This window comes from Wolffia australiana, chromosome 7 (assembly GCF_029677425.1).
Source record: "Wolffia australiana isolate 7733 chromosome 7, ASM2967742v1".
NCBI classification, from domain to species: domain Eukaryota; kingdom Viridiplantae; phylum Streptophyta; class Magnoliopsida; order Alismatales; family Araceae; genus Wolffia; species Wolffia australiana.
This window is the reverse complement of record NC_135841.1, coordinates 9,129,961-9,145,000: the sequence shown is the minus strand read 5'-3', so window position 1 is coordinate 9,145,000 and position 15,040 is coordinate 9,129,961. Positions and strand designations below refer to the sequence as shown.

The following is a 15,040-nucleotide window of genomic DNA, read 5'->3' as shown; positions in this document are numbered from 1 at the left end:
GAGATAGTCGCAGAGTTCAAGAAGCTGGTCAGAAAGAGGAGGAATACCAGGGTTTCTCCCGTCGTTGTATCTGTGAGCGTTGAAGGTGATTTGCCAGACATCGTGCCTAAAGTCCTCCCTACCCTTGTACTCCATCTTCCTCACCTTCTCTTTAATTGTGGCAAGATCCATTGGCCTTTTAATTATGTCCAGGTAATCAGGGGCCTCTTTCCTTGAAACGGGCTTCAAGAACAGGTATGATATCTCACTTTGATTTCTCAGCATGTCTACTACATTTTCCAGGATATTGCAGAGAAGAACCTGGAAGCACAAAGATTAGGAGTTTCGAAAGATGTGAATCTAAGTTTATAGATATAGACACGTTAATTTGATGTGCATTGGAATGCTTTTGATCTGAAAAGTTTTCTCAAAAAACAAGGGAGATGATGATAGTGTGAAGTCAGTGAACAAGGACGAATTCGTCATTGTCATCCATGTATGGTACAGACGAATGACAGTGACATTGATGATGACAATAATAGCCCTCAAAAACCAGAGATGACGATGATGACGAGAATGATGGCCCTTGAAAACCAGATGACATTGATGATGATATGATGTTAGCCCTAGGAAACAGTACTGTTGAAGCTGTAGTCTGCTCTCTGCTTGCAGCTCGTTCTGTGCTTATGCACTCGACTCGCAGCCCACTACACTAGTTACTACTGAACGACGAAGCCAGGAGCGGAAGGAGGGACTTGAACCCTCAACCTCAGCCTTGGCAAGGCTATGCTCTAACCAGTTGACAATTATGATGATGATGACGGCCCTTGAAAACCAGATGACATTGATGATGATGACAATGATGGCCCTAGGAAACCAGATGAAAATTATGATGATGATGATGACCCTTGGAAACCAGATGACAATTATGATGATGAAGATCATAGCCCTTGGAAACCAGATGACAATTATGATGATGAAGATCATAGCCCTTGGAAACTAGATGCCTATTATGATGATGTTGGCTTTTGGAACCCAGATGATGATGATGGCACTTGGAAAGCAGATGAAAATTATAATGATGGTGACGATGGCCCTTGGAAACCAGATGACAATTAAGATGACGATGATGGCCCTTGGAAACCAGATTACAATTATAATGATGATGGGCCTCGGAAACCAGATGACAATAATGATGATGATGATGATGATGGCCCGTAGAAACCAGATGACAATTATGATGATGATGGTGGCCCTTGGAAACCAGATGATCATGATGATGATGATGACCCCTAGAAACCAGATAACGATGATGGCCCTTGGAAACCAAATGATGATGACAATGACATGACTAAATGTTTTATTAAAGTTTGAAAATAGATGGATGATGATATTGATGTCTCTTCAAAATTTTATGATTATGACAATAATGATTCGCCATTAAATGATGGGTGGCAGAGGATAAGATGATAATGACACTTGAAACCTGATGACAAAAACAGTGATGATGATTTATTGCCATCATCATCGTCATCGACTCTGAATCATACAATTTTGGTTGATTAATACACCTCTGATTGATGAAAAGTAAGGACACTTAGAGAAATTGATCGGAGAATCAGCATTAAAGAACAAGATGAAAAAAATTTACTACCTCTCCCCCTCGTCGGCGCTTGATTGGCAGTGCATATTCAGCAGAATCGATCCCCAAATCAACCACAGAACGTCTCTTCCCAGCTCGGTCCCTCTCAGATTTCCTTCTCTCACTCTGGCCGGCTCTAAATTCATCCGGATACAGCTCTTTTATCTCAGACTTCTTCTTCTTCTTTTTCTTGCCATCCCTTCTAATATCTCTTGGGTTGACCACCCACTCAGGGTCCTCAAACCTGTTCAATTCTACTACTCTCTGCTCCTCCTGTATTTCCCACTCTTCTGTTATTCTCTCTTTTCTCCTTCTCTGACTTCCCTCCTCTTCCCAGGACTTGTTTCCCACTGCCGACTTGCCTTTTCTCTCATCATCTCCAACCCACTGTGAGGGCTGTGTGCGGCGGGTATCAAAGCCAGCAAGCTCAGTAATTTTCTTTATCTTTCGGAACCCATCATCAACACCGACATCAGAAGCCCGTCCTACCGACTCCAAACTGTTAAAGCTTTTAGTCTGTTTAAAGATAATTTTTTTGGGAGGTGGCTGGTCCCTGTCAGCCTCAGCTGGTATCTTTATCACCACACTGGCCCTTCGAGCTTCCTGCTGCTGATCTGGAGGCTTCGGCTTTTTAGAGATTATGATTTTCTTGATCTTTTTAATCTGTGAATCCTCTGTTCCAATGCTCAACGATGGTTCTTTGTCTAAGCTCTGAGGACCTGGGGAGATCTTCTCCTGCTGTAGATCCAGAGAACTGCATTTAAACTTCAAAGGGAGAAGTTTCACAGGGATTTTTGATTCCAGCTTCTCCACTGTCACAGATGCTTCCAACTTTTGAGGTTTCTTGCCTGGGGTTTTAGGAGGGAGTTGGGCAGAAACTTCAGTAGACTGTGATTTTGGTGTGATGGCATCTACCTCAGTTAAATCCAATTCTTCCCCATATTTGGGGCAGTTTTTATTCGTTCTCATGTGGCCTGCCTGTGCAATGAGACTATCATAAATAAAGATTGTAAACAAATGTCTAAATATGACTTTATTTAGTGGCTTGGATTTCAGTCCCACCTGGCCACATGCTCCACAAACAAAGCCTTCTCGAACAGGTTTTTCCGTTGTCCTTTTCTCTTTGATAACCTAATATTATGGGGCTTAGGTAAATACACATCACATGAAAACTGTAAGGAACTTTAAAAAGGAAGAAAATATTGACAAATGAAACTTATTCTCAAGCTTTTATGCAAGATGATCATCAAGTCATTCTGATGAATTCGCATGAAAGGAAATTTTGAAATTTCTTAACGCACCTCTTTTGGCTCTCTCATGCTTATGTCCTTGGAAGCAAATAAAGAAGGTTGGGGTAATGCAGTGATAACCCGTTTGACAAAGGTATTTTTCTTGGAGATGTCATCAGCTTCAGAGTCTATCTGAGGAATGAACCGTGTCGCTGCTGGTCTCACAGTTTTCTTCCTCTGCCCCAGCTCATCGTCTATAACAAAGCCAGAGTACCTAAACTGTAAGAGCTAATATCGTACCATGCCTTTAAAAAAGAAAATACCATAGTTTCATCCAAAAACTTAAACCTTAAACATTCAATCTTCAACCCCAGACCCTAACCCATGAAACCTGAGCAATAAAACCCTCAAACACAAAAACTTAAACCCTTCGCACAAAACCCCAAAACCCTATCTACCCTAAAACCTTACCCTAATCCCTAGACCCTTAACCCTAATACCTGAACCGTAAACCAATAAACCAAAAACCTAATACATTCTAATAAAAAATCATAAAAGCCAAGTGAACGAAAATTATTCAGACCTTCAAGTAATCTTAAGATCTCAACAGCCTCAGCTTCATCATCCTCGATTTCTTCCTTGGTATGAGACTGTGACGGGCCCCGTCTCATTTTGAGTCCCTTGACCACATCTGCCTTATCAAGTTTGGAATCAAAATATCCATCTTCACCCTCCTCAAACTCTTCCGCATCGAGCAAATTTTCAAGATCCCCCGCAAAAGAATCAAGATCACTATTTACCCCTGAATCACTTTCATTCCCATCGCCTACTGCAGCCGTGAGACTTTGACCTTGTCGGTCCCATATCTCTTGACATTTCTCTCTAGTCTGCTGCTGAAGCTGAAGGAAGGACATCCGTTGCCCACGTGCAAATTTGCACAGGGCGGCCGCATCAACTGTGACACCTGAAGCAGCTTGTTCGCTCGACAGTCTTCGCACGAGCGCAATACGATGCCATCTAGTCAACTTCTCAATTTGTTCATCTGGAACATTGAACTTCAGCAATACCTAAGAATTAGACAACATAGAAGTTGGTAAGAATATACTTTCATGAAACCCTGACCTTATTAGACTGAAAAATTAAGAGATTACGGATGATATGAACTTCCTGTAGGCCATACGTCAAAAATGTATTAATCAAAATGCAGAGAAGCATTTCTAGAATTGGAGTCGATGATTCAAATTCAGCAATTAATGTTGCCATTTGACATTTATGAGTAAATCCTACTCACAGAAGAATGTTTAAAGTCCCAAATCACAACAAAAGATGGAATTGGGGACACAACAGTTATACTGGTTCATAAAAAGTGGACTATAGGTTGGGACCGTATTAACTCCATGTAAATTCAATTTCCATGCACTTCTCTGATTACCAAGTGAAGGAAAGGTTAAGAAGCTTACTAGTCTTCCTTTAGAAACATAAAATCATACTCCTGACCAAAAATTGTGGAAAATCTTAGATATACGTAGCACGTAAGAGAGGGCAGGGTAGGCAATAACTTGAACGATGGATGTCGGCCCGCATTCAATGAGACAGTAAGAAGATATGAGGCTGTATGAGCATACATGAAGCATAACATAATAATAATGAAAGAGTATACATGTAACATCATTATCGACAGAAAGAACTGTCCAAAGACAATAAAGACAATCGTTGTTTCTCTGTTCAAAGATGAACAAGAATTACCTCACGTGCGGCATCCATGCTCAATCTCCGAAGATCGGCATCAGTTCCCGTAACTGTTGATCCACCACGGCCAGCAGGAGCCTTCTTTTTCACGATTGTACTCGTCACGGGAGCCTTGGGTGTGACGCGGACATAGCTAAACCCTAATCCCCGCCCGGAAGGATCACCAACACCTGTGATTTCCAACCTCTCGATGTTCTCCCGATCCTAAAAGATGAGAATCAATTTCAAACTACAATGATTTTTCCCTTTCACAAGATCCCGCACAAAAGAATATGAGTAGGGCGTTTTAGGGCGAACGCCAAAATTCAATGAAGTTTTAGGGCGTTTCAACACTCTGTTTCAAGTCAGGGAGAAAGAAAATATAACTAATCACTAAGCCCATTCAGCTCATTAACAAAAGGGCAAATCTTTTTAATTATAGCATAATATTCCACCACTTGGATTACTGCACGTAATACCATAAATTTACAGAAACATCCGATAGAGGCCTACTGTTTTAACATTTACTTGAGTTCAAAAATGTCTTAATCCTGAAAATAAAGGTAAAGCAGTGCCAACCTGACTTGTACAGGCAACAAAATTGGTACTGAGATTCCATGAAGTAATTAAGAGTTCCCTCTCAATATGTGAAGCAGCTGCAAGGGCAATAGCTTCATCAGGCAGTTGATTCATTGCAGATGAAAGACCAACAGGATGTGTGAGCCGTCCGATGCCCAATTGCTTTAAGCGATAAAGGCCAGCTTGCATGCTCTCATAACAACAAACCTGAAATGATGACAAATTTGAAACACGCTCTTATCAAATAATCTAAAGAGAGAATGAATCATCCGCATTCAAAGCGCTGCAGGATTAAACGTTCTACAGGGAGAAAATTGAAGTTGGGGCAAGTTTACAGACAATAAGATTTGGGTGAAGCTAAAGAAGGCTGCGCATTTGAGATAAATCTCTACTGTCTGAAATACCATAGAAAAGATCATAAGAAATGAACAAGTCGAAATCAGAAAACTTTTGCATTTCGAAATTCAAAGCATACGCAAAGACTTTGCCAAAAAAAGGGCATGTATAACATACTTTTTTTCTAAGAAAAACGACTTATACCTGGCCAGCATATTATTTTTTTCCTCTCCTCCTATTTTTACATTAGTAGCCAACGTCTTATATGTGGCCCACGCAACTTGAAGTGAGTCCCTTATTCTCACGTGAAGGAATAAGTGAGTTATAGTTTTTTCGTCTTCAAATCATTCTCACAAGTGAGAATAAGGGAATCAATATTAGTGGAACATGGCCAACTAACATGTAGTGCTGATATTTAAAACAGCCCACCCCTAGAATAGAGTTTATGTTGTTCTTTCTGAAGCCTTAATTGCCGTTTTACAGCGTAGGAGCGGTGGGAAGGAATTTCATCGTCTCCAATGAGGAATTGTGACACTACTTCAAAAAAAATTATGAGGCAGATCAGAAAAGGCAGTTGACTCGATTTGCAAAATTCTGTCATCACTAATTAAGCAGCCAAGAGGTTCCTTAGAGCCAGTTGACTACCCTAAAAACTATTATGATACAAAGGCATTTTTATATAGTTCTTTACTCTCTCCTGCTATCTTCCACACATGCAAACGACAGACTTCAAAATCATTTCGTAATGATACCTCCAAAATGTTCTGCTGAACGCCAACCAGAAAAAATAATCTGGACACGTTACTGAATTAAAAACCCTATAGAAAGGATGTATATAAAAATATGATCTGTCAGGTTGGTCATTTTGAGCAGGAAAGGTAAAACTTAAGTTCAAATTTTTCATTGCTGACATATACTGGACCGTCAAAATGATATTTTGAACACCAGAATGTATTCAACATAAATTAAAAGGCTTACATTCTCAGGTGTCACCATCCGTCTAAGCTCTTCCTCTGACGGGATGTGGAAATCTGATTTCATTTCCCAGAGTAATACTCCCCGCCGTCCTCTCTGAAGTTGGTAAAATATTAATATTTCAGATTAGAAACGGAATAGTAATCTCTAGCAAAAATAATCATGAAAATGTACCTTTAAATCAGCGCAATGTTTCAATCTTTTCCTAATCACGGCTTCAGTCAAACTAGGAAAAAGTGCACAGAGGTCATCCGCTCGAATACACGGCTGGAAACCAGGCTTTTCTTTGATGCGAAATTCGCGATACACATGGACCAACAACCTGTTCCAAATGTAGTTTTGAACATTTTTTGTCCCTGGAGCCATCGCTTCCATGTGAGGCTCCTGAAGAAGAAAAACCAAACCTGACATCAACAAAAAATTGATGTATTTTACGATTATATGAAAGATATATCATCATACAAGAACATATAGAAAGAGCTTTTTTTTTCATTGAGGATATGCATAATATGAATTTGCTGCTGAAACCTCTTCAGCAAACAACTTGGATGCAGTCTTATTCCAATGATCAATGAATGACAGAAACTCAAAGCTCTTTGAATCACCCCCTGCCTAAGTGGCTACCTAGAGCCACTTCAAATTCATACCATAATCCAATGGACAACATAAGTCCAACACGTCTTACATCTGTTAAAACAATAACTAATAAGTCATCAGGTCATACATGATTTTTCATCGCAGCAGGTACCGGGGTGAATATCTCCTCTGACGAGGCATTTTGGGCCTCAGTCACGGACTGGAGATACAGGAGTAGGCTGGAATGGGGGAGGTTACTCGCGGTGCTATGGGCGATATAGCTGCATTGAAACGAGGTGGTGTTCAAGGGGAAGATGGCTTCAGCGGAGAACGTCGCTCACGACGTTGCGGTACTAGTGTTTTGGAGGGTACTGATAGACCCATTTTGGTCATAAGTGATTGTACAAAATTTTTACCTTTAATGGTAGCAGGTAGGCCACCGGTTTTGGGTGGTCTTACCTGTTAGGTCATGGAGGATACTTAGTAGGGTTTAAGCTAACTAATGGGCCCGAGGCCTTGTACTCTGTGTGAAACCCTAGAAGGGTTGAGGGAGAGGAGAAGAAGGATGATCGATGAAGGAAGACTAACAGAATGACATAAGGACCCAAAGGGTTACATGGAGGGTATTTATACCCTAGGAGAGTAAGTAGGAGAGAGAGAGTGATAATAATAATAAGTCCACACTAACACCCCCCCGCAAGCGAAGTATGGATGTCGTCCATGCCGAGCTTGGACACTGCACGTTGAAGGAGAGGCCGGGACAGTCCCTTGGTGAGGACATCCGCGGCTTGATCGGCGGAAGCAACAAAGTCGAGGTCGAAGATCCCTTCGTCCATACGCTCCTTGAAAAAGTAGCGGTTGCGCTCCATGTGCTTGATCTTTCCCTGCTGGCCAGGGTTCTTGGCCAACGCAATCGCCGACTTGTTGTCGCAGTAGAAGTGGATCGGGCCGGAATACTCCACACGAAGGTCATGGAGAATCCCGTAAATCCACTGGCCCTCAGAGGCCCCATCGGCGAGTGCTCGGTACTCGGCTTCGGCACTAGAGCGGGACACCTTGTCCTGCTTGCTGCTCTTCCACGTGACTAGACTGCCAAACAGAAACGTGCAGTACCCGGTAGTGGAACGATAATCCACAATCGATCCAGCAAAGTCAGCGTCGGTGTACACCTTCACTGTCCGATCCGTGCTGCAAGGAAATAACAACCCCTTGCCGGGGCAGCCTTTGAGGTACGCAAGTACCCGATATGCTGCCTGGCGGTGGATCTCGCGTGGTGAGTGCATGAACTGGCTGAGGAGGTTGACGGCGAAGCTGATGTCGGGTCGGGTGTGCGTCAAATAGAGGAGCTTCCCACCAGCTGCTGATACTGGAAGGAATTCACGGTGGTGAGTCCTCCCCGCGCCCAACTTCACGTTGGGGTCAATGGGAGTACTCACTGGCGCACACTCCGTCATGCCCGCCAGGGCCAGCAAGTCAACGGCATATTTCTGCTGAGACACGAAAATGCCCCGTGGGGCGTATGCCACCTCAAGGCCGAGGAAGTAGCGGAGAGGCCCAAGGGCCTTGATCTCGAACTCCTTGGCCAAGGCAACACCAAGGCGACCAGCCTCTGCAGAATCTGAGCCGGTGATAAGAATGTCGTCAACATAGACCGCCAGGATGGAGACACCAGCGGGAGTATGGCGGAAGAAGAGAGAAGCGTCGCCGTTGCTCTGGGTGTAGCCCTCGGCCTTCATCACAGAAGAAAAGCGGCCGAACCACATCCGCGGGGACTGCTTCAGTCCATAGAGGGACTTCCGCAGTCGGCAGACGGTGCCAGGAGGGCCGAGGGCATATCCCGGAAGCTGCTGCATGTACACTTCTTCCGTCAAGTCGCCATGAAGGAAGGCGTTCTTCACGTCGAACTGCCGGATGACCCAGTGAAGATGAGCGGCCACTGCCAAGAGGAGACGGACAGTGTCCATCTTCGCCACCGGAGAAAACGTCTCGAAGTAGTCCACGCCATAAGACTGAGTGAACCCCCGGGCCACAAGACGCGACTTGTAGCACTCGAGGGTGCCATCTGCACGGTGCTTCTTGGTGTGGATCCACTTGCAATCCACCGCCCTCTTGCCCGGAGGGAGGGGAACGAGATCCCAAGTGTGGTTCTTGAGCAGGGACTGCATCTCCTCGTCCATCGCCGCTTTCCAATGAGGAGAAGCAATAGCATCGGCTAGGCGGCGTGGGATAGGATCCGACTCGATGCGAGTGAGAAACAGCCGGTAGGGAGTACTCAGCCGGTCGAAGGAGATGTAGTGGGACAAGGGATACCGCGGAGTGCGGGTGCACTCGCGGACCCCTTTCCGAAGGGCGATAGGCCAACCCAACTGATCGTCATCATCGGGAGGGGGCTGGGAGGACTCGTCCGACGGAGGAGCGGAAGCATACGTGGGAAAAGAGGACCCCTCTCCGGGAGAGAGAGCGAGCTCACCGGGAGGGGAAGGAGAAGAAGCCGCAGACGGCGGGATGGCGGGTGTCTCCCGAGAGGTGTGGATGACGACACACCGGGAAAGAGGAGACACAGGTGGAGGCAATGCGGGCGGTAGTGGCAGAACCGCCAAAGGGGTGGAGGAAGGTGGCAAGGCTGCCGGAAGGGGCAATGGGGTAGTGGAGGAGAGCTCCGAAGACCCCTCATGAGACGACGCCACTGGAGCCGGAGGTAGGTCAAGTGGAGGTGGAACATGAGTGGATGGTGAGGGAGCAGTGGGCTCCGCAACGGGAAAGGGCTCCAAGTGGGGAGCCACAGGAACCTCATCCAACGGGAGGCGGGAAGAGGTGTCACCGAAGTAGGGCTCATGTTCGGCAAAGGTGACGTTTGCCGAGATGAAATACCTGCGAGATGGCGGATGATAACACCGGTAGCCTTTCTGGAGGGAGGCATAACCCACGAACACGCACCGGAGGGCACGAGCGTCGAGCTTCGTGCGAGTGGGGGAGGTGTCGTGCACATAGGCGGTGCAGCCAAGACCCGAGGAAGGAGGCCGGTCCAAGAGGAACACCAGGAAATGCCGCGTCAGCCGATCGATGGGACTCTGCACCCCAAGGACATCGGAGGGAATGCGGTTGACGAGTTGGGTACCCGTTAACACTGCGTCGCCCCAATATGGCCATGGCACGTGAGAGTTCACCAAGAGAGTTCTGGCCGTCGAGGTGACATAGCCGATGCGACGTTCAGCCATGCCGTTCTGCTCCGGTGTCGCCACGCACGAGGATTCGTGAAGAATTCCCCGTTCGGCAAAGAAGGAGGTGAGATCGGCATTGATGAAGTCGCGGGCGTTGTCCGACCGGAAGCGCTGGATGCCGCGTCCAAACTGGGTCTGGACCAAGGTGCAGAAATGCCGGACCGAGGCTGAAACTTCAGACTTCGCAGCCAACAGATACGTCCATGTGTAGCGGGTAGCCTCGTCAACAAGGATCAGAAAATATCGATGGCCTTTCAGACTCGCCTGCGGGGCCGGTCCCCAAACATCACTATGAACGCGAAACAACGGCGTCGAGGTGTGGGACGTAGATGGAGAAAACGTAGACCGGCGATGCTTGGCCAACTGACAAGCTTCGCAAACCACTGTCTGAAGATCGAGTCCAGTACACAACGAAGGAAAGAGTCGCTTCAAAGTAGAAAAGGGAGGATGGCCCAGGCGCTGGTGGGCCAAGTGAAGTCGGGCACGACGCTGCTCATCAACCGGACGGAGGCCACGAGGTACCAAGAAGCACTGCGAGCGACCCCCATCATCCAACAGCAGCAGCCCGTTCTCCCGTCTAATGGCTGTAGTCCGCCCCCCCTTGTCAGAAAGGAACATGCCGTCAGGTTGGAGATGGAACGAACAGAAGACATCATCAACCAGACGCTGTGGTGACATGAGGATAGCTCGCAGGTCGGGGACATGAAGGACGTTGCGGACGACACCGAGGCCATCTACATAGACTGCCCCGATACCAGCCACGCGAAGACGCCCGCCACCGGCCGTGAGAACTGTACGACGCCCAATGTGCCTCTCGTAGGATACAAACCGGTCATTGAACGGGGTCATGTGGTCGGTAGCCCCCGATCAAGTACCCAGGTTGTATCCGAGACGATAGGTGAGTGAAGTGCCGTATGACCACAGTACCACTGATCAGACACCGGAGAGGAGAACGCACCGAAACCACCAAAGTGAGCGGAGGACTGGGACTGCATAGCGGCCAGCTGTTCCCGAAGAAGAGCCATGTCGGCCTGAAGCTGATCCATGGGAGACGGGGAGGTACTGCTGGCAGGAGCGGACGAGGTGGCGGCGACCATCGCCTTCGAGTCGGCTGCCTTCTTCTTCTCTTGATCTAGCTTGCGACGCCGGCAGAAACGACTGCGGTGACCGGGCTTGTTGCAGTAGTTGCACACCACTGCAGAGGCCGGCGGGTCGGAAGTAGAGGCGGAGGAGGAAGTAGACTGCCGAGTGAGAAGAGCCGTCGAATCAGGAGAAGGCTCGGCAGAGGAACCCTGCAGCTGGAAGTGGCTCTCCTCCTCCTGGAGTTCCTTGACGAGATCATCAATCGACGGGAGGCCTTCGCGTCGGTGGAGTGCTCGACGACGAATGTCATCGTATTCCTTGTTGAGGCCGTTCAGGAATCCCAGGAGCCGGAGACGAAGTGTGTTTTGATAGGACACGCAGGTCGGGTCGTCAGTCGGCAGGTAATAGTCGACCTCTTCCCACAGCTTCTTGTGGGCCAATGCGTAGTCCGAAATGGACAATTGTCCTTGACGGAGGCTGTTGGCGCGCTGAACGAGGCTGAAGAGACGCCAGTTGTCGCCATCACGACCACAATAGGCGGCGGCCTTGTCCCAAAATCCCTTCACAGTAGTCCGATGTGAATGTACAGCCAGCCCATGATGAAGTTCTCTTCGGCTTCCCAGGCAGCGAAGTGCGGACGGGTCGGCATGAGCGGTGCGGCAATGCAGTGTTTAAACAGTTGGCGGGCCTTGAGAGTTGTTTCGATGAAACGGCGCCAGGAGAGGATGTTCGGGCCGCGGAGGAGTGTCGACTCCGGGACCATCGGAAGTGGATGAACCACTTTGTGAGACAGCGGCTCCCGCTGAAAGTCAACGTCCGAAAAATCAGTCGTCGACGTCGTTGGCGACGGGGGTACTCGCGGCCCCTCCGTGGTGGAGTTGCCGGAGACGGGAGGAGTGTCGTCCGCGTCTGCCATGACAGAGTTGGCTGCTCGGTGGCTGGAGTGCGGACTGGCTGCTCGTGCGGCTGGTCAGCGTGCTGGCGGCGCGGGCGGCTGGTCTGCAGGCTAGCTGCTTGGCGGCTGGCGTGCGGGCTGGCTGCTCGGGCGGCTGGGCCGCGTGCGGGCTGCGCGAGCGGCTGGTCCGCGGGCTAGCTGCTCGGTGGCTGGCGTGCGGGCTGGCGTGCGGCTGGTCCGCGCGCTGGCCGTGCGGGTGGCTGGTCCGCAGGCTGGCTGCTCGGCGGCTGGCGTGCGGGCTGGCGGCTCGGGCGGCTGGTCCGTGGGCTGGCTGCGCAGGCGGCTGGTCCGCGGGCTAGCTGCTCGGCGGCTGGCATGCGGGCTGGCTGCTCGGGCGGCTGGTCCGTGGGCTGGCTGCGCAGGCGGCTGGTCCGCGGGCTAGCTGCTCGACGGCTGGCGTGCGGGCTGGCTGCTCGTGCGGCTGGTCCGCGCGCTGGCTGTGCGGGCGGCGGGTCCGCAGGCTGGCTGCTCGGCGGCTGGCGTGCAGGCCGGCTGTTCGTGCAGCAGGTCCGCGGGCTGGCTGCGCGGGCGGCTGGTCCGCGGGCTGTTTGCGCGGCGGCTGGCGTGCGGGCTGGTTGCTCGTGCGGCTAGTCCGCGTGCTGGCTGCGCGCGCGGCTGGTCCGCGGGCTGTTGCTCGTGCAGCGGGTCCGCGGACTGGTTGTGCAGCGGCTGGCGGTCGTCGGCAGAAAGCTTCGTCGGAGAACCAGCAGTCGATCAAAATTGCAGTTAGGGTTTCCCCTTCCTGCAGGATCGAACAGATCCTTGGTTCACCGGAGTTCTGCCGGAACTAGGGCGATGTCAAACCCTAGTATCAGATGCCCAAGGGCTCTGATACCATGTGAAACCCTAGAAGGGTTGAGGGAGAGGAGAAGAAGGATGATCGATGAAGGAAGACTAACAGAATGACATAAGGACCCAAAGGGTTACATGGAGGGTATTTATACCCTAGGAGAGTAAGTAGGAGAGAGAGAGTGATAATAATAATAAGTCCACACTAACACTCTGTAATAGCCTAACCCTAGGAGATATTAATAAAAATAACTACTTCAGGCCCAACATGGGCCGCCTAACTTCCCGCTAAGGGCCCATTAAGGGCCCATTAGTGTAGGCCCAGTAGGGCCCATATATTAGGCCCAGTAGGGCCTCATATATGTTGGGCCTGACCACAGTCAGGCCCAACTCTCCAACGGCTGAAACCCAGCCGTTGGAGAGTCCAGCTGCTTTAAAAGCAGCTGGACCTCTCTGTTTCAAACAGTCATATATTCAAAATATATGACCGTTGGAAACGGGGAATATTCCTTAGGAATATTCCCTTTCTAACAAGTGAAGTTTTTCTTCTATAAAAGGGGGCCCAGTTCAGCAATAAAAATTATTCCTTCTTGCCCCAAATTCTTCTCTCTTCTTTTCTCTTTCCATTAATCACATGGTATCAGAGCAAGGTTTGATCTGAACCTAGTGCAGCCCTGATTGAAGCCCTATGAAGCCCTGATTGAAGTCTCCATTAGAGCTCTGTTCGAAGCATTCCTGAAGCACTGTTTGAAGCCCTGTTCGAGGCATTTCTGAAGCACTGTTTGAAGCCCACCAGAAGGTCTAGTGAAGTTCTGATTTCTGTGACTTTTTTTTTCTTCTAAAAATTTCTATGGGAAAGTCCAGAACCAGAGCCACAGCCAAAGCAGAAAAGGAGGCTGAGGAGCTGGCTTCCCTAGCTGCTTCCCTAGCTGCCTCCACTCCAGCTGCTGCCCCAGCAGCCCCTGCCGCCATGCAGTTCACCACACCAGTCCAGGGAAGGCCTGTCCTACCCGACCTGGACATGAAGTACAATGGCCTAAATGGCCAAAAATGGATCACTATGGTACAGAGGGCTCTCAAGGCAGCCTACCTTGGGAGACACCTGACTGAAGAAGCTCCGTCAGAAGATGAAGCCGGTTGGGAAGTATGGGAGTCGGAAGAGGCTCTCATTATGAATTGGATGTTGAAGAATATGGAAGACGAACAGAAGGATGACTACCTTCTGATTGACGGCGTCAGGGACCTCTGGTTAGAAGTCAACAAGTCATGTGCAGAAATGCACAGCGATTTTCGGGTCTATGATCTCCGCGAGCAAGAGCGGACGCTAAAGCAGGGAAATCTGACGATCTCCACCTATTCGGCCAGGCTGAAGGCGATTTGGCGGGAATTAGATCTCCTGTGGCCCACAGGTGATAAAAATTCCCCCTCATACCTCCGTGAAGTAAAATTCAGAACTCTGCAGTTTCTGATGGGCCTCAATTCCGAGTACGAGACCCTCCGAAGTCAGCTGCTACACCGGGAAAGATTTCCCACGCTAGCAGAGGCAATTTCAGAGCTCCAAGGAGCAGAAAGCAGGAAGAAATTGGGTAGCAAGGGAGGGGAAACCTCCAAACCTACCGTTGCTGCTCACTTAGCGAAAAAGGAGTCTCAACCTGGGGCACCACAGCCTGTGGCACCATCTTCTCAGCAAGCCAAAGCCCCTCCAAAGGAAGGTAACACCTCAGAACTGATCTGTGGGTACTGCAGAAAGCCAGGGCACATCAAGCGGGACTGCCGAAGGCTGGCGTGGAAGGAGGAGCAGCTCAAGAAAGGGACCTGGAACCCAGGTCAGCAGAAGAAGGCCTACGTGGCCAGCGAAGGCGACCAACCACCCTCCACCGAGAAGGAGGAATCAGGGAGCGACATTCAGAAGCTTATTCAAGCGGAAATAAGCAAAATCCTGCAGAAG

General features: G+C 49.1%; 1 protein-coding gene across 7 annotated transcripts in view; it reads right to left on the bottom strand.

The window, feature by feature from the left end:
• HAF01 (HAC13 protein (HAC13)) overlaps nucleotides 1-15,040 on the bottom strand; it is a 46,304-nt gene that overhangs the window by 782 nt on the left and 30,482 nt on the right. For all 7 annotated transcript variants that reach the window (XM_078579117.1, XM_078579118.1, XM_078579116.1 and 4 more), the window contains 9 exons: nucleotides 6,643-6,852; nucleotides 6,472-6,564; nucleotides 5,158-5,364; nucleotides 4,597-4,803; nucleotides 3,434-3,917; nucleotides 2,923-3,104; nucleotides 2,684-2,752; nucleotides 1,634-2,599; nucleotides 1-300 (listed from right to left, as the gene is read on the bottom strand). The exon at nucleotides 1-300 is cut by the window's left edge. In XM_078579117.1, the coding sequence (XP_078435243.1) occupies nucleotides 1-300; nucleotides 1,634-2,599; nucleotides 2,684-2,752; nucleotides 2,923-3,104; nucleotides 3,434-3,917; nucleotides 4,597-4,803; nucleotides 5,158-5,364; nucleotides 6,472-6,564; nucleotides 6,643-6,852 (2,718 nt within the window). The remainder of the gene's footprint in view (nucleotides 301-1,633; nucleotides 2,600-2,683; nucleotides 2,753-2,922; nucleotides 3,105-3,433; nucleotides 3,918-4,596; nucleotides 4,804-5,157; nucleotides 5,365-6,471; nucleotides 6,565-6,642; nucleotides 6,853-15,040) is intronic.